This window comes from Apium graveolens, chromosome 7, assembly GCF_009905375.1.
Source record: "Apium graveolens cultivar Ventura chromosome 7, ASM990537v1, whole genome shotgun sequence".
Lineage (NCBI taxonomy): Eukaryota > Viridiplantae > Streptophyta > Magnoliopsida > Apiales > Apiaceae > Apium > Apium graveolens.
In genome coordinates this window covers 2,612,270-2,630,753 of record NC_133653.1, presented here as the reverse complement: position 1 = coordinate 2,630,753, position 18,484 = coordinate 2,612,270, and the positions used below count along the sequence as shown (strand labels likewise).

General features: G+C 35.9%; 2 protein-coding genes across 3 annotated transcripts; one reads left to right on the top strand and one right to left on the bottom strand.

The window, feature by feature from the left end:
• The first annotated feature begins 693 nt into the window (after positions 1–693).
• On the top strand, positions 694–11,020 carry LOC141671290 (putative inactive histone-lysine N-methyltransferase SUVR2). 2 transcript variants are annotated; one of them, XM_074477484.1, is made up of 11 exons: positions 694–860; positions 1,470–1,571; positions 2,780–3,020; positions 3,105–3,143; positions 3,241–3,763; positions 4,578–5,575; positions 5,705–5,970; positions 6,447–6,513; positions 6,619–6,669; positions 9,740–9,836; positions 10,688–11,020. In XM_074477484.1, exons 3-11 carry the CDS (start codon positions 2,838–2,840, stop codon positions 10,714–10,716), a joined length of 2,253 nt encoding a protein of 750 aa, XP_074333585.1. In that variant the 5' UTR covers positions 694–860; positions 1,470–1,571; positions 2,780–2,837; the 3' UTR covers positions 10,717–11,020. The 2 variants fall into 2 exon arrangements, with proteins under 2 accessions (XP_074333585.1, XP_074333584.1); XM_074477483.1 differs by having other exon boundaries at positions 695–860; positions 2,790–3,020.
• An 864-nt stretch (positions 11,021–11,884) lies between these two features.
• Positions 11,885–15,754, bottom strand: LOC141671673 (uncharacterized). The gene is made up of 3 exons (XM_074477972.1): positions 15,535–15,754; positions 12,379–15,426; positions 11,885–12,315 (listed from the first exon to the last, which is right to left on the bottom strand). The coding sequence occupies exons 1-3, from the start codon at positions 15,752–15,754 to the stop codon at positions 11,885–11,887; spliced, it is 3,699 nt and encodes a 1,232-aa protein (XP_074334073.1).
• Between the last annotated feature and the right edge of the window lie 2,730 nt (positions 15,755–18,484).

The window sequence follows — 18,484 nt, the reverse complement described above, 5'->3', positions numbered from 1 at the left end:
TGCATTTTTAAATTAAATTTATACCTTCTCAGTTTCGGCAGGGCTTCGTGCTGATAACGCGTTGTAAAATATTAGCTGTAAAAGTATTATATCAAACTTTTGTAAAACTAAATAGAGCAGAAATGGAGATAAAGAGAGCTGTGTAGAGAGAAAGTAGAGAGAAAGAAGAAGCTGAAGCTGTTTTTTTTGTACGTCTTCATCCGTAACAAGTGAGGCTATTTATAGCCAATACAAGCAACATAATTTTTTTTTTTTTTTGCTAAATACAAGCAACATATTTATTAAATACAATGTAAAAATTCTACTCTTATAAATATAGCCTTACTATTTAACTTTTGACTACATGACAATCAACTTATAACAATTACAAGAATTTTAGCAAATCAAATCCACAACTCATGAAAAATATCCTTAATTTAACAACCATTAAATTTCTTGGTTTTGTTTTCATTATCAATAATTATGTAATTGAAATGTAAACTGAAATTTATTTAACAATATTAAACAATCAAGTTACAAATCATCAAAGTTTAATTAAGTTACATTCTTAAAAAATCAGATCCGATATCCCTGTAAATGTGCTCCAAAATAAATATCGACCAATTACGAATAAATTTTATAAAAATCGAATCAACTCGACTCAACTCGAATTATTGGACCACGATTGAAGGCGGACTGCAGACCTGCAGTGACGCAGTCCAATTTGAAAACTCGAATGCGTTACGCAACTTAAACCCAAGCCCCCCGCTCAACTGGGGCTGCTTTCACGCGCCACCTCACGCGCTAATCTCTCTCTATATCTCTCTTAAAACACAACACTTCCCAAACAAGCTCTCTGTCTCAGTTCCCTGCCCAAACTAGTATACCTCTCTCTCTCTCTCTCTCGCCCCCTTCCTCCTCTCTCTCTCTCTCTCTCGCCCCCTACCCCCTCTCTCTCTCTCTCTCCCTCTCTCTCTCTCTCTCCCCCTCTCCCTCTCTCCCTCTCTCCCTCTCTCTCAACTTGTCTGTATTTGCATGTACAGCTATTAAATTATATGTAAATTATACAATCACAAGCTCATTTTTATTAATTGTTATATAATTACAACTAATTTATGATGGGTTTTTGTTGCATTGATGAAAAAATTGCTTTAATTGATTTATCTGTTTTGTTTCTGATATAGGGTTTTATTCAAATTGAAAAAAATGGGGTTTAATTGTTATAATTGATTCTATAAGCCCTTTTTGTAATTTCAAAAATCGATTATTGTGTGTATATATGTGTGTAATGATTTGTTTTGTGAGATGGGTTAATCGGATTAGCATGCAAATTGTTTTTAGCTTTGTACTGGTTTCGGATTATTAATTTGTTCCCATTTTTTGATTGATGAGGCCGAAAAATCGAAAAAGGGGGATTGTTTTGGTCTTGTGTTTTTTTAATGATCTTCAGTTTCGAACTGCTGTTTTACTTGTTTTTGCTGGAATTTCAGGTTTTAATGGTGAGGGGTGCTTTGCATGGAGCTTTGTTTGGTAAGATCAGTGTTAACTGAAGGTTTCGGTGGTTAAAGCTGTTCTGAGCGGAGGTTTGTTTGGTAAGATTATTGTTAATCGACACTTTCTTTTTGTAGATTTCATTACTACATGATTTGTGTTACTATATGAGGATTCCCAAATTAGAGAAATACATGAATTAATTTGATGCAACTGATTATGGATATTATATAAAAATTTCGTAATATGCACCTTGGTGTATTCTATTCTTACATCCCAATCAAGGTTAAAAAAAGGAGGGGGCACCTATAAAAGGCTGCTGTCATTGGTACCCACTGTAAAACAAAATTAACAATTATCTTTATCTTTTTTTTTTCCAGTAATCCGTGGTGATACATAAGGTTATGTTTCAAGTTCATCGCAAAGTGTTGATTTCGATTATTCATAATTGTTGTATCGTTGCATTACCAAGAGGATATAGCTCGTTTTATATGCTTGCCTTTGAATGTTTTTTGGTATAAGTCTTATCTTGTTGTTTAAAGTATATTGTTTTTCAATCAGCATAAGTCCCATCTTGTGTTAAATTTATTCTTTTTATAATAGAAATACATATATATATTTGTGTTCCACCATACCCCACATCTTTAACTTATGTAAGAATTTACGGGAGGAGCACTATAGTTGATACTAGTTTCAAGGCATAGTTTAGGAAGCTTGGGTGGCCCTACCTCGGACTGCACTTAGATGACACAAATCCAAGGGTCAGTCCTAAATTAGACAGTCATATATAATAGATTATATCATACCCACGACATAGCATGTGTCAACATATATTATGATAGATTATCTCACAACACGGATATTATTAACTCAATGGATAGTGCTTGTAACTCTGGAAGTAGGGATTCCTTTGGCCAATGTACCTTGCACTCGTGAATTAGGATGAGGAATGGTTGTGATACCGCATAATATTTATACATGTTAAAAATTAGTTTAGATTTTTAATACATTTTATGTAACTATAAATAGTATATAATAATTTGTTTAAAATTATATTGATACCTTTTCAATTTAAAATTTCAGGTATAGAATTCTAAGAAAATATACAATTATACTCCGTGTTTCTGCTAATATTGTATTTCTCATTACCTGGCCCTTATTTCAGAAAATGGGATAAGCCTCTATTTTTAGATCAAATTGCCTTACTAGGAGTAATGAGAAAATTAAGATTTAATTTTTTTTTATTATTCCCTTGTTACATATTGCACGCAGATTACACATTTTTTTTTTAATCTTTGTCTCACACAAGTCCAATGCAGGTGCTTTGGATGAGTTACAATTTTATTTAGAAACATATTTGAATAGCTATGGCACCAAATCCACGAGTTATGAAGGCCTTTCGTGCTATGAGGGCTATAGGGATTCCTGAAGAAAAAGTAAAACCGGTCTTGAAAGATTTGTTAAAACTGTATGACAGAAATTGGGAACTTATCGAAGAAGAAAACTACAGGGCTCTTGCAGATGCTATACTTGAAAGAGATGAAATGGAGGTGATTCCTGCTTTTATTTTGTCTTGTTCACTAATTTTCGTATATGAGTTTAAAATTTTTATTGTGCTTACTTCCATTTTCCAGGTAGCAACACAAAAAAACAAAAACCTCGTGAATTCTAAAGTAAGTAATTTTCCTTTCTTCATGTTTGTATTAGTTTCTGTGAAATTTCAGTGCATTGGGGTTAACAATACTTTCCCATTTACATTGTTTTAACCAGGAAGATGAGAATTTAGAGAGAGAAATACCGGTGCTTGATGAGCCTGACCGTCCTTTAAAAAGGTTGCGACTGAACCAAGATAATCATGTTTCGTCTTCTGTGACGAACTGTATCCCCGGCTTAGGCGTTGGCGAACTGAAAAAGCCAAAAGTCGAGGCAGATGAACTAAATGCACAACAAATAGCAAATTCTGAACCTCAGTCGGTACCGTTGGAGCCACCTGTTAGAGATAAAGGAAAACAACCTGTTTCAAATGAATTAGGAAGTCCAGTAATATCCGCTCCATCTCATTCCCCTCTCATGCGTTCCAGAGACAAAGGAAAGGAGCCACTCCTACCTCAAAATACTCCTAAAGATTTCAGGTTGCTTTCTGAGAGGTCTTCTTCTCATGGTGTGTGCATTAGGGAGCCAAAGGTGGATGCTGTAACTTCTCTTCCTCTGAAACAGGTCCCCAATGGTTATGTTTTGACGAAGTTAAACAAGAGTCAGTCTGCTGATGTTGCGGCTACAGCAGTCCATCCTGGTATATCTTATGTTCCTATCTTTTTAAGTTTAATCTTGATATTTATCTGAAATAAGTAAGTAACTGCATGATTGCTTTAGCATTATTCTTTTAAGGTCTATACTCTACATTTAGTACAATACTTTATAAGAATGTCTAGTCAACACCAAATTTTTTTTTTATCAGCCATATAGGATATATGAAATTCTGAGTTGACTGATGAGTCAAAGCTCAAATGCTTGCTTGATCTCCATGAAGCTACAGTAGCACTGATTGACGGTTTGGGGGCTTTTGACTTGTATGTATTAAAGTGATTTTAGCAGGGAAATGTGTAGCTTGTACTTTTCTTTGTGTTGGACGTTAGTTGTTTGGTGCTTTCTATCATGTTTATTTATGCGATTGAATTTCTTATATAATTATATTATGCTTTTATTAAGAAAATTGTTGATCTATACTTGATGAGATGTTTCTGGCTTTAGCCTAAAAGTTACTATTCATAGAAATTGCAAATTGCTTGATACTTATTACTTATGTATTGTTTTCATAATTTATCTTTAAAAAATTCGGGTAATTCTTAAATGATTTATTTTATTAGTTTGATGGGAAACTGGATATATAGTTAAGTTTTATTTCATAGATGATGTTTATGAATACCCGATCTACAACTTCTATGACCAAATCCAGTTTTCCTCTTCTACCAGGGAGTTGCGCAATGCCATTTTTCCAACTCTAAAAAGATGCATATTCATTGATGGTTGTTTCCGTGTCTAGATTGTATCTAAAGATTAAAGTTATTGATTTTCTCGTTGAAATTTTTGTTTCTTCCCAAATTTAGGAGAGCCATTGCCACAAGGATATGTTTCTGGAAACGGTTCTGTACGAGATCCAGCTGTTGAAAAAGTGCCATTACCCCGTTCAGTGGTTGGGAATAACGAAAGCAATGATATTCCTGATTTTGCAAGTGAGAAGAGAATTATTACGGAGCTGGTTAGAAGCCCAAGTAGATCTAGTCCAGAATTTGATGTCACTCCTGCACCGTGTGGGGGTGTGAGTGTTTCTCTAAGCAATTGCTCAACTCTGGGAGAACCCGAAATACATAATGCACTGCTTCCGTTGAATGGAACAGACAGCATTCATTCTGATGCTGCGGTAGCTATCTCTCATGGACCAGGACCTCTTCCACCAATCAGTGGTGTAAACAGTTTACATCCTCATGATGACATAACTGGGAACCATTACAATGTTGACTCAGAGAGAGCAGTAAATGTCCACAATACAGCTAACTGTCAAAGTCTAATGGCTGTACAGAAGCCTCAATCTAGGGCGAATAATGTGAATTCTGCCCATGCTGTTTATGACTTGGCTAAAGGACAGGAGAAGGCTGTGGTTTTATTGCAAAATGAAATCAACAGTGAATGTCGACCATCGTTCAACTACATACCCGAAAATGTTATTTTTCAGAAAGCTCATGTGAACATCTCTCTAGCTCATATTAGAGAGAGTTGCTGTTCAAAATGTTCGGGTGACTGTCTATCATCATCAACTCCTTGTGCATGTTCAGATGACACAAATGGTGAGTATGCATACACATCGGAAGGCCTTGTTAGAGAGAAGCTTTTGGAAGAGTGCATTTCAATGAAACACGAACCCCAGAAGAAGAAACTATTGGTTTGCAAGGAATGTCCCTTGGAGAGATTGAAAAATGAGGAAAAGTTAGAATTATGTAAGGGGCACCTCATGAGGAAGTTTATCAAAGAATGCTGGTGGAAATGTGGTTGCAGTAAAAACTGTGGCAATCGAGTTGTACAACGCGGAATAGATCGCAAGTTACAAGTCAGTATAAATAACTGTTTTTAAATCTCCTCAATACTCGACTTCAAACGGAATAATATACTATTTCCTTCCTTTTTCTCCTATACTAAAAAAACAAATGCTAATTATCTTTCTTATTATGTGTATAAGGTTTTTATGACAGCTGAAGGAAAAGGTTGGGGGCTTCGCACCCTAGAGAGTCTGCCCAAAGGGGCTTTTGTTTGTGAGTATGTAGGAGAAGTGATAACGAATTCTGAACTTTGTGACCGAGTGTTGCAAAGCGGCAGCACTGGATCACACAAATATTCTGTGCTTCTTGATGCTAATTGGAGTACAAAGACAGTCTTGAAGGATGAAGAATCACTTTGCTTGGATGCATCATATTATGGTAATGTTGCTAGGTTCATCAACCATAGGTAAGTACTGAATTGGTCATATTAATCCCCATATTTGCTATGGAATTTTCAATATGATTTACTTCTTTGTGCTGGAATTGTTAAACTGATAGGACAAATATCTTTTACTGACAACAGCATTCGATAAAAAAAAGCATTTTCTTTTAAAAAAAATCCCATCCAAACTGTAAAGTAGCAGCTCCAAACCCTTCTACTACCTTTTGCCTAAGAGTCACCATGCTGCAATATCTGTGGAGTTTCGTGTACATGAATTTTGGATTTTGTGCCTTACAAATTTATATACCTCATTTATATAGAATGACTACTCGTCTTTAGAACTATTTTTAAATTGTCTTACTTTTTGTATTCTTTTTTCCTAGCTGTATTCCGCAATATTTAAGTTACTCCATTAGTGTTTAGTTCATCTCCCTTGCTATTGCTTCCTGTTTAGTTGCTTTTCCATATTTTCATATTGAAGCCAATTTCTGATTTCGTAGGTGTATGGACTCAAATTTGATTGAAATCCCTGTCGAGTTGGAGACTCCAGATCGCCACTATTATCATGTGAGGAGTGTTGGTTGTTGCTGTACTGTTTAAAAATGTTTTTTTTATTACACTTACATTATGTGGTGCAGCACATATTTAATAATTGATTTCTTCTGATCACAGCTGGCCTTCTTTACAACAAGAGAGGTGAAAGCTTTGGAAGAGCTAACATGGGTAAGTCTGTTGAGATAAATACTCTTCGGAATTCTCTAAATATTGGTTTTGATTGTTCCAGTGCGTTTTTAGGTTCCCCAATTGTTTTCTCATTGATAGAGGCAATTAGCATTGAAAGTAAAAATTAATGTGGATGGCCTAATGACGAGGAACGAGAATAAGGAATTAATATATATATGTTATTAAGTAGTTTATATTTATTGAGTGTAAAGATAAATAATGTATTTATCTATATGTTTTATATGCGGGGCTATGAGTATATAAATTAAGAATTTTATTTAGAAAAGCCCAATTTTTTATGGGGCTTAGTTATTAGGTTATTTTATTATGGTTTTTATTCCGTATATAAGCATTGTAATCCCCCACATATTCCTAAGCTTTTGATTATACACTTTATTGGGAATCGTATAATTATTGCTTTGATCTTTTGTTCTTGTTTTTATATTAGAATTCGGCCATGTGTTTGTCAATCAGATATGACTAGCTATTGAGCTAGAGTTAGCTGAGTCTGAATGAATTTAGCTGTTTCGAATAAAACTGTTTGGTAAATAGATATTTCAATTAGTTTTTTGTACTATTTATTTGAAAAAGCTCCTCCTAGTAGCTTTTTCAAAATTAGCTTTTTGGGACAAAAAAGCTATTTCAAAAAGCTAACTACCAAACACTAATTTTAGAGGTTTCATTTGGTCAAACCTCTAATTTGATTCAAAAAGCTAACTTCCAAACACGGCCTTCATCTTTCTAAAATCTTGTCCTAAATCAATTGGCAACAGAGCCAAAATCATGAATCTTTTTACTTCTCATGTATTGTTCATCGACGGAATCACTGTTCACAGCTGTTCTCATTGTTCATCGCCGGATTTTCACATCGTTGCCATCTCTATATCACCCTGCCGCCCCAGCCCAACGTCAAACCTATCAATCCCCACCAGAAAGCTACCAAAAATCTGCCCAAATTTCATAACCCTAATTACATAGCCCATCAGATTACAAACCCTAATTCTCAAATCAGAACCCTAATTGCAATTGGAAGCAAACTGATCCGAAAACCTGGCCCATCAACGCCTTGTTATTAATCCATTCTGTTCTACACAATCAGCGAATACAATCAATCAGGAAGAACGGAAGAAGCAGAATCACTGTGCTGTCAAATTGTCTCCCACCAGCCTGTTTCCGGAAGTTTTTTATATGCCGCTGTAAGTAGCCGGATTTCACCTCTTAAGTGGCTGATCTGTTGTGTGGCTGCCGCTATATTAATGCTGGTCTGTGGATTAGAAAAGGAAGAGGTAGCCCTAAATTTTTAAGGCTAATCCATTAGATTGTGTTTTACCCAGCCAAGTTGATAACAGCATGTTAAAGTTATACTATCTGCTTAAATTATGTCCGGTGCTTCTAGTGTTCAGAAGTTCCAAATTTGGTCCCTGCCTTCCTAAAATTTGTCAAAATAGTCTGAGTTCTGCAGAAGCTTTCCAAACAATCCCTGAACTTCTGATAGTTTTACCACTGAAGTTCTGATTTTTGATATTTCAGTCCTTGCTATTTCTGAATTTCAATGTTTCAGCCTTTTAGACTCCAGAATTCATCAAGATTAGCCCTCTTAATCCTTGTTTAAGCATGTATGCTCACATCAAGCGTCAAATTGATATTGTGGAAGATAATATCTATTTTCTTGAGCGCGAACATGGTTTTAACTACTCTGTTTATGTTTGTCATCGTAAATGTTGTTTACTTCAATATAAACTTACGGTGAAGGAGTTACATAATCAACTTGATGAACTTAAAAAGATTAGAAAAGAGGTACAAAATTGAATTAAGGAAAGAAAGTTACAAACGCGCGAGAGAAGAACGAGAGAGGTTTAATGGAACTACAATATCTCAACTTCAACGTCCTATGCATTTGAAAAATGAGAAGATGGGTAAAGAGGAGAGGAGATGGCAGTTGAGTATATGGAGAAGAAGCTGATACGGAAGATCCAATTAAGGACGTTAAACAAGTTGATCATATAGAGGTTGTTTTTGAGGAGCAATTGGAATAATCCAAGCCACAACTTGATTGCTTTCAAACTGTTGATGATATTATTGAGGTTGAGCACATTGGCTTCATTATTTCGGAGTACCTGCCTAAGCTGCCTTCGGGTGCTTATCAATTTTCAGAGTTCTTTGCACCTCAGCCGTTTTTCCAGAAGAGAATGAATTTCATCTTGGTTCTGTCTCATCCTTGTGTGAGTCTTGATTTTTACAAAATTCGTGGTCGAGTTTTCTCTAAGAAGGGGAAAATGATGAGGAACGGGAGTGGAATATGTTTATATATGTTATTTATAAGTTTATATGTATTTATACTAGAGAGATTAAAATTATTTATTTGTGTGTTTATATATGTGGGACTAGTAGTTTATTAACTAAATAAGTTACTTATAATAAAGCCCAATTGCTATGGCCTTAGTCCTTAGGTTATTTATTAGGGTTTCTATTTCTATATAAGTATTGTAATCCTTACATTATTAGGAAGATTTGATTATACATTGTTCTTGAGAAAAATATTGATTAATTATTCTTGGGAATCGTGTAAATCATTGCTTTAATCCTTTTGTTCTTGTTTTTATATTACATTTCATCTTTCTAAAATCTTGTCCTGCATCACCAAAAGCACACCAGAGTTCTATAATTAGTTTCATTATTTCACATTTCAATTGTTATTGTTTTGTTTGTATATACCAATAAACTAAAATTTCCAAAATATGCGGAAGTGGCAAGTTAGGCCTATATACATATTTTTTTTGTTGTAATTTGCAGACAATTCAGCTGACAAATTCTGCTAATTTTTGTTCATTTGCCTAATGTGTTTGAGACTTGCTTCATGATACTAATGCAATATAACTGCATTGCTATAATCAATTTATTTTTGTTATACTTGCCTATTGCTTGCGCATGCGGGTTTCATCCTACCTAGTATCTGTTAAATTGATTTGTTACATCATAAAGTTATTATTTATTGGTAAATTTTCCAGCTGAGTTGGTGTTTTATAATTAATTTATATAGTGTTTATTGTAAACATTATGATACTTGCAGGATTATGGTATTGATTTTGCTGATCCTCAGCATCCGATCAGCACATTTGAGTGCCTGTGTGGTAGCAAATTTTGCCGCAACGTTAACCACACTACAAGTGAGTACTTTATTTGTTGCACAGAAAGTTTTAAATTTCGATACGTCAAGATAAGTTAGCTTGGTTTTATAAAGAAAAATACACCGTTAAAATTATCAGGAATGGTGTTCTCCCTGGTTGTATGTATAGCTCTAGATCAAAATTCAATATTCAATAGCAGCATCTTATTCTTTATTCAAATTAATATACACGGTATAGAGGAGGCAGCCACCCACACACTGGCTGAACCTAAGCTTTTAAAAATTATGAAAATAATAATAATAATATTATAATAATATGTATTGTTATTTACTTGCTAAATCAGAATACATGTTTCTGATGTCCGCAAAAGAGTACTATACTCCTAGGTGAAGTTGTAATAAGGGTAGTTAATGTTTCTATTTTTTTTTAACTTTTTGTATTTCTGTGCAATTTTTTTGTTTTTAACTTATTATCTTTTCAAGATTAAAACAAATATGTAATATATTGAATTTAATATATTTAATTTAGCATTTATTTTTAATTAATATATATACTAATTAAAATCAACATTTTAATTCAATTTGGCGGCTAAAAATTTCGGGACTTCTACTAGAAATAACCCTTTATATAAAAAAAATGACACTTAATATATTTACTTTTTTTAAACTAACAAAAAGTTATTGGTTTAAGAAAATATTTTGAACTAGGAATTTGACCTATGGAGCAAAATTTAAGCTCACTCTGGGTTAAATTCCTGGCTCCGCCACCGATGCACATATCGTACTCAAGATCATCTCAAGTTTGCTATCGTACTCAAGATCATCTCAAGTTTGCTTGTCTGTACCATGATCAGGATTAATTTTGCTTACACTTTTTTGGGCTCCATACAGGATCTGCATCTGAAGGAACAGCCACTTGATTGAGAAATTTCCGGATACGGTGTTTACTGATGATAATGACATTTTATCGGATCATGCAAACTATATGCATGTACAGATGTCATCAGTATGTAACCTAGAGTTCCAGCTGACCTTGTGCATGCTGGTTTGGAGGTTTACATCTAAATGTTCATGCAACATTCCCCACCCAAAAAAAATTTGTTATTCGCGGAGGACACCTTGTACTTACAGATTCTTTTAGCAATTATGTTTTTTATTCTTTTTAGTGTGTGCGCGACCTAGATAAGCAGAAATGCATGAATAATAAGAACCGTTTTTTCATTACTTGCTTTTGGTTTCCTTCTCATTTTATCGGACAATTCATATTATTGTCATGTTTTTGAAAGATGGAAGTATTTATCAACTTTTGGAACTAACTTAGCGCGATGAGATAACTCAACTGGTTAAGGGCTTATCGTCTCTGGTTTGATTCTCGCTCATCCCCGAGATTTGTTAGGACATATACTCAATTGTAAGGCATATAAGCCAAATTAGTTATAAAAAAAACTCGTTCCCAGAAAGGTGCATTTTTGTGGTAAATACGTGGTTATCATACGTACAATAAGGTTTCAGTTTTGTACCAACCTAATAAGAGATGATTAATAATAACATCAACCTAATAAGAGATGATTAATAATAACGGTTAAAAATTTCGATACAAATATCATCATATCACATTTTCATTTAGGATTGTATATAATGACGTGATTTGTAATTTATGGAATAAAAAGGCATACAACTGAAGAAAAATAATTTATGAAAACTTTAACTACATTGTGAAAGTTTCCAACTGGCAAGGAACATATCTGACCGTTATTTTCGGTCCTTTTTGACCCGGTGTAAACAAAGAAATATCTCAAAAATCCAACGTAGTGTTATTTCTCTTTACAGGATGTTGAAAGTTCGAATCTTATTTAACACAAGATGGGTGGGTGGATGTGTGTTTTAATTAGCAAAAAGAATACGTAAAACTTACGAATAATGCTCTCAACTAAATTCATATTACGAAAATCAAATCAATGTATTGAATTAAATTATGCAATTAACTTTACGTTTTCAAATTAATTAATTACTTTTCCCTTCTAATTATAAATAGTCTAACTCATGCATATGAAGGTTTTTTTTTTGAAACAAAAGATAACGTTTCATTCAAAACAAAATATCAATGGAAAGAGCCTCCAACAAGCAAGTAGGAGGAGACGTGTAATTAATACGGGAATTTACTAAGCAAGAAATTCGAGCAGCTTGATGTGCTACCTTGTTAGCATTCTTCCGAATATAAGCAATAGAAGTTAAAGGTAAACCAGATAACAGGACCTTACAATCATCTAGAATTCCTCCAACCTCGAGGAGATTACTGGAGTTACCCAACACATGTTTGACAACTAGCTGGGCATCTGATTCTATGAGCACCTTCTCATCTTGTTTGTTTAAATCCTTCACCCACGACAGCGCTTCACGGACACCCATAGCTTCTGCTTCCATAACTGTCACTTGCCCCGCGAAACAACAAGTTCTCCCACCTAAGAACGCACCTGCGTGATCTCTCATTACCATCCCAACTGAATAAGTCTGAGCTCCTGCGAACACTGAAGCATCCACACTAATTTTGTAACTTCCTGCAGCGGGAGGTTGTCAAATACCCGGCTGCTGATTAGTGGCATCTCTTTGAGGTCGAACAATAGGCTTACTTCCACTATGCTTAGCTGCAATCCAATATGAAAGAACCGACAAGCTAAACTGCATGGCCACTACTGGAGTAACTGTCTTGTCCTCCCATACTTTTTTGTTCCGCCAATACCAGACACCCCAGAGAACCACACAGATTATCTGCAATTCCTCATTAGTACTCGTACTGAGTTTCTGAAGGACCCAAACAGGGGCATACTCGACAGTACTCCAATCAAACTGCAACCCCACATATGACCAACAACCTGTAGCAAAATCGCAGTCATAAAACAAGTGAGACATGTGTTCGATATCATGCATACACATTGGGCAAGTAATGGGGACTCTAACACCTCTTGAGCTCAATCTTCTACGAACAGGAATAGCATCTCTGCAAAAGCGCCACAAAAAAACTTGAATTTTGTGAGGGACCTGAACATGCCAGATTTTCTTCCACCCTACACTTTGAGGTATTGAATCGTTACCAAAGTGCAGATCAAACCAGTAGTGATATGCAGACTTTGCTGTATAAAAACCATTACTCGATTTCTCCCACGCAACCCTATCTATTACCTCACGCTGGGGGATATACACCTTCAAAATGGCGTCTGCATCAACGGGAAGGAAGTTATTTTGAACTTTATCAGCATCCCATCTCTTTTCATTTGTAATAAAAAAACTCAAAACTTTTTCACCTCTCCCCTCATAGAACTGACTCTGCTCCACCTTTAAATCATCCTTACCACGAATCCAACGATCTTTAGTTGCCACTATATATTCCCCACTCCCAATCACCCATCTAAACCCCTCCCTCAACTCCTCTTTCGCAGTCCAAATGCCATTCCATATATAACTTGAGTGCTGCCCCTTAGTTGCCTCCAAGACATGAACGGATGGGAAGTACCGTTCCTTGTAAACTCTCGCCATAAGCGAGTTTGGGTTTATGCAAAAATTCCAGATATGTTTGCCCAACAGTGCCAAATTAAAACCGTATAGGTTTCTGAACCCAATGCCCCTTTTAGATTTAGAGAGACTCATGTTGTTCCACGCCAACCAGTTCAACCCCTTTTGATTATTCCCTTGTTTCAATCGCCACCAATAATTATTATACATCTGCTCCAGCTCTCTACAAAGAGATTTGGGGAGAAGAAAGCAAGTCATCGTGTACGATGGAATGGCTTGAGCCACATTTCTAATCAACACTGTCTTACCACCTTGTGAAATTGGTTTTGCTTGCCATCCTTGAATGCGTTTACCAGCCGCCTCCTTCACATAGTTAAACACTCTGTTCTTTGATCGACCCACCATAGAAGGCAAACCCAGGTATTTAGAATCACTGATGTCATTGCTTACTCCTAAAATCTGCGAAATCTCAGCTCGTTTACCAGCATTTACATTAGCACTAAAATGTATTCCAGATTTCTGAAAATTAACACACTGGCCTGAACTCTGTTCGTAGTTGATCAACAACTCCTTAATATTCAAAGCTTTCTCAGTGGTGCCCCGGAAAAACAAGAAGCTATCATCAACGAATAGCAAGTGAGAAATAACGGGAGCTGTTGGGCTTATCTGGCAGCCATGAATTAAACCGGAGGACGAAGCATCATCAATAGCATTCGACAAACCTTCCACACACAACAAAAATAGATAAGGGGAGAGGGGATCTCCTTGCCTCAACCCTTTCCTTGGATTAATACGACCAATCAAAGAACCGTTAACGCAAAAATTGTACGTAACAGTTTTTATGCACATGAACATCCACTCGATCCATTGATCAGTAAAACCCATAACACGAATCCTCCTCTTCAAGAAAGACCAACTGACCCTGTCATAAGCTTTACTAATATCTAACTTCAACGCAACTTCCCCTGCTTCTCTTTTATGCTTCTTCTGATTCATATGGTGTATCATTTCAAAGGCAATGAGGACATTGTCGGTTATACTCCGTTCTTTAATAAATGCCGATTGATTCTCCGAGATAAAGAAGGGCATCACCACCTTCAATCTATTTGCAAGCACCTTCGCAATGATTTTGTACAACACATTGCAGAGCGCTATAGGTCTCAAGTCCTTCATGCTGGTCGCGTTCTCCTTCTTGGGTAAGAGCACAACGTTTGTACTATTGAGTTCACCCGGGAAAACTCTTGTTTGCAACCAAGTTGTGCACTGTTTAAATATTTCTTGCCCCATAACACTGCAAAAACTTTGATAAAAAGCGGGATTAAGTCCATCGGGGCCCGAGGCCTTATCAGGATGCATTTCTTTAATAGCAGTCGTGAACTCCTCAAAACTGAAAGTACTGGTCAAAAACTCGTTCTTTTCATCGGTAATCAGCCTCGTACTCGAATTATTCATCAAATTCACTATTGTCTCCCCTTCTGTGAACAACTTTGAAAAATACTGTAAAACAACGTTGTTCATGCCCTCCTGATCTTCGCAACCGATGCCATTATCATCTATCAGCTTCGTGATTTTATTAGCCTTTTTCCTAGTCGTTGCAGATGCATGAAAGAAACGGGTATTGTCATCTGCCTCCCTAAGCCAAAAAAATTTCGCCCTCTGTTTCCAGTATAATTCTTCCTTGGCTAACAATTCATTCAATTTGCTCCGTTCACTTAGATATTCCTGAACACCTGTTTCGTCCTCTCGATCGACCAGCCTCTCTAAATTGGCCTTATGCAATTTCAGTTTCTCACGAAATTTATGAAAAAACGACCTTCCCCATCCAGCCATGAAAGCAGTAACCTCATTGAGCTTAGGAATAATGTGCGTAACTGGAATAGAATGCCATATGTCAGTCACCTCGCGAATAAAACCAGGCTCTTTCAACCAAACGTTTTCAAACCGAAAACGAAAATTCCTACTCGAGATATCAGTTTTCAATAAATCGAGTTTCAAAGGCTCATGGTCTGATACTGGGACGTAAATCACCTTCATATTATGGAGTGGAAATTTTGCCCACCATCCATTCGTAGCAAAAGCTCGGTCCAATTTCTCCCTTACCCAATCACTCGTACCTCGACCTTGCTCCCAAGTAAATTTACCACCGTTCAAAGCTATCTCAGAGACTTGACACTCTTCCAACACCTTCCGAAACCCATTAAACAACCACTAGGGGTGCTTATTCTTACCCTTCTTGTCCGACGTAAACATCATATCATTAAAATCACCCCATATGCACCATGTGTCAGAAGATAACGAAGCAATCCTACGAATTAAGTTCCACGACTCTCTGCGACGCGTGCGTTCAGGCAAACCATAAAAACACGTCAATCGCAAGTCCACTGTATTATCATAAACGAACTCCATGTCAATGTGATTCCTGGAAAACCCTGCTACCTGGCAACTCATAGAGCGATTCCAGAGAACAGCTAGACCACCACTTCTACCTACTCTGTCTACTAGAAAAGCAATTATCGAACTTGAACTTCACCCTTAATTCCTCAATTTTATTAGCAAAAGAAATAGATTCAATTAAAAAGATAAGGTTGGGTTTGTGATCTCGAATCAGATCACCCAGCACACGAACTGTACGAGGATTCCCAAGCCCTCGACAATTCCAACTAATGCAATTCATTGGGCCTGGCTAGCTTGCTCCGCAAGCTTAGCCAATACAGTATCAGGGGTCCCTACACAATGAACATTAGAAAGAGTAGAGTCCATGTTCGCACTATTTTTTTGTTTTGTCTGGTCCACAAAAGAATGGGCTTCGCTCCTTTGTCTTTTCCTTTCCTCCAGATTGAGCCCATATAATTCATCATTATCCAACCCATTATTCTCCAAGTTGTTACCTTTTTGTTTAAATTAGTTTCAGCAAAGGGAAATCCCGACTTATCAGATCAAACAGTTGTCCTATCCCTGAATTCATGCGTTCCCCCCTTTCACGTGAAAAATCTGCAGTTTGAAAAATCTGTTCCGTCTCTCCCGGTTCCCGTCTCCGCCCAACGCTCCACCCATCACCACCTTCCTCCTCCCTTAACCATTTGCTTTTACTACTGCCAACTCCTTTACGAGGTGGTGCTCGCAACCATTGCCCCCACTCCTTTACCACTGGAACATCAGCTTCCAACTTTTTCTTGCAGAAAGGCTCTGTGTGTGATACCAAGCCACAAAGAAAACAAAAATCTCCCAGTTTTTCGTATTTGCAGACCACCATGACCTCCGATTTATCCTTTTTTACTATCTTTTTCTTCCGTTTCAAAGGCTTTCTCACATCAATCCTGACCTTCAATATCATATACTCCCTCCAAATACTCGAGTTTTTTTTTTGCATCATACTCCAGAAATGAACCAAAAAAGTTCCCCAATTGTTTCCCCACCAATTCCGACATGTACCCAACAGGTAAATCGTGTATCTGAACCCAGAAGTCCACTTCATGCAAAGGCACTTTGACAGGATCCTCCCCTGCTTTAATAATGCTCGACACCAACAGGACGTTGTCAAAAGTCCAACGACCATTACTGACAACCCAATTCAGATCATCCTTATGATAAAATTGAAACAAGTACAACCCCTTCTTTATATTCTTTATACTAATACCCATCGCCGGCTTCCACAGATCTGCTAGTTTCGATTTCATGGCCCTCTCATTGATGTTCTTTTCTGTTAAGAACCTCCCAACGAGACAGAGTTCAAAATGGTTGCATTCCTCTTCCACTCCTTCATCAAACACTAACTCCTCGTTCTCCTCGTTCTCGATATCCAACTCCGCCAGATGCATCTCAATATCATCCATGTTTGCCATTGATTGAAACTCTCACAATGATAGGAGAGACATCATACAAACTCTCACAATGATAGGAGAGAAATCGATTTGTTCATAACATTTCATGCATATGAAGTTCTTAATTAGACAAATAAGTAAATTTTAAAATAAGATAGATATTTATACTTAAAATTTCATAATACCTAAAATGCCAAAAGCTTACGATAATTAATAGAATGTGTAACTAAATTTGTGAAATATGTAATCATCAAAATTCATCGAAAATGATCGGTGACCATTATTTCCTCTTCTTTTGCCCGCCCTAGTTATACCTATTTACCCACATTAGTACAAGAAATTGTAGTCTTCACAAATTATTGAAAAACATGCTAATTTTAGAAATATAATTTATATTTTTCATCACGTTAAAATTTCATACTACAAAATGCTAAAATAGCTTACGATTGATAGAAAATAAAACTAAATTTGTAAAATATGTAATCAAGCAATTTACCCAACGCAATACAAAAATGTGTGGTCCTCGTAATTTATTCTAAAACATGCTAATCTTAGAAATACAATTATATTTTCCATCGCGGTAATAACTAAATAATGGTATAAGTGGTTGCTCAATTTCACCATAATTTACTTCCATATCTCATATCTGAATTTTTATTCAACATAAACATTGAAATTACTTTCACAATATTAAGGTAGATAAAATCACTCTATATAAGGAATAGATATACAACTCTTTAACATATTGATCATATCCATTAATTAAGTAGCAAATAGTCATTAATGAAGGTGTGAAGGGGTAGATAGAAATGTCCATGATGTGAAGAAATTTATATAACTATCATCCAATCCTCTCCTTCTAAAATAGTCAAACTCATGCATAATTATTAATCTCTTCTAAAAAATTTGAAATAAACAATATAGCTAACATAAAGATATATATAACAGAAAGATGAGGCCACTGTTAAAAATATAAAATCATATTTAGTCTACAACATATTGTTTCATCCCCATTCTCCAAGTTCATCTTTATAGTATCAAACAATATTGTCAGGATCTTCAAATTTCATCCATTAATGTCCACTATAAAAAACTTAACAAAAACTTCATTTATCTTCCTACTATTGTTTTGATACCGGGAAAGTGCTCAAAACTAGAGCTGGCAATATGGCTCTAAAACCACATAACCAAACCAATCTGGTCCAAAATATTGAATTTGGTTGAACAGAAAATTACACTTATATAAATGGTTTGGATTGGATTCAAATCACATATTTCCTAATAAATCTGGATTCAAATATGTGATATCCATATTACGAACCAAATTGTTAAATTTTGCAACTTCGTCTACAAACAT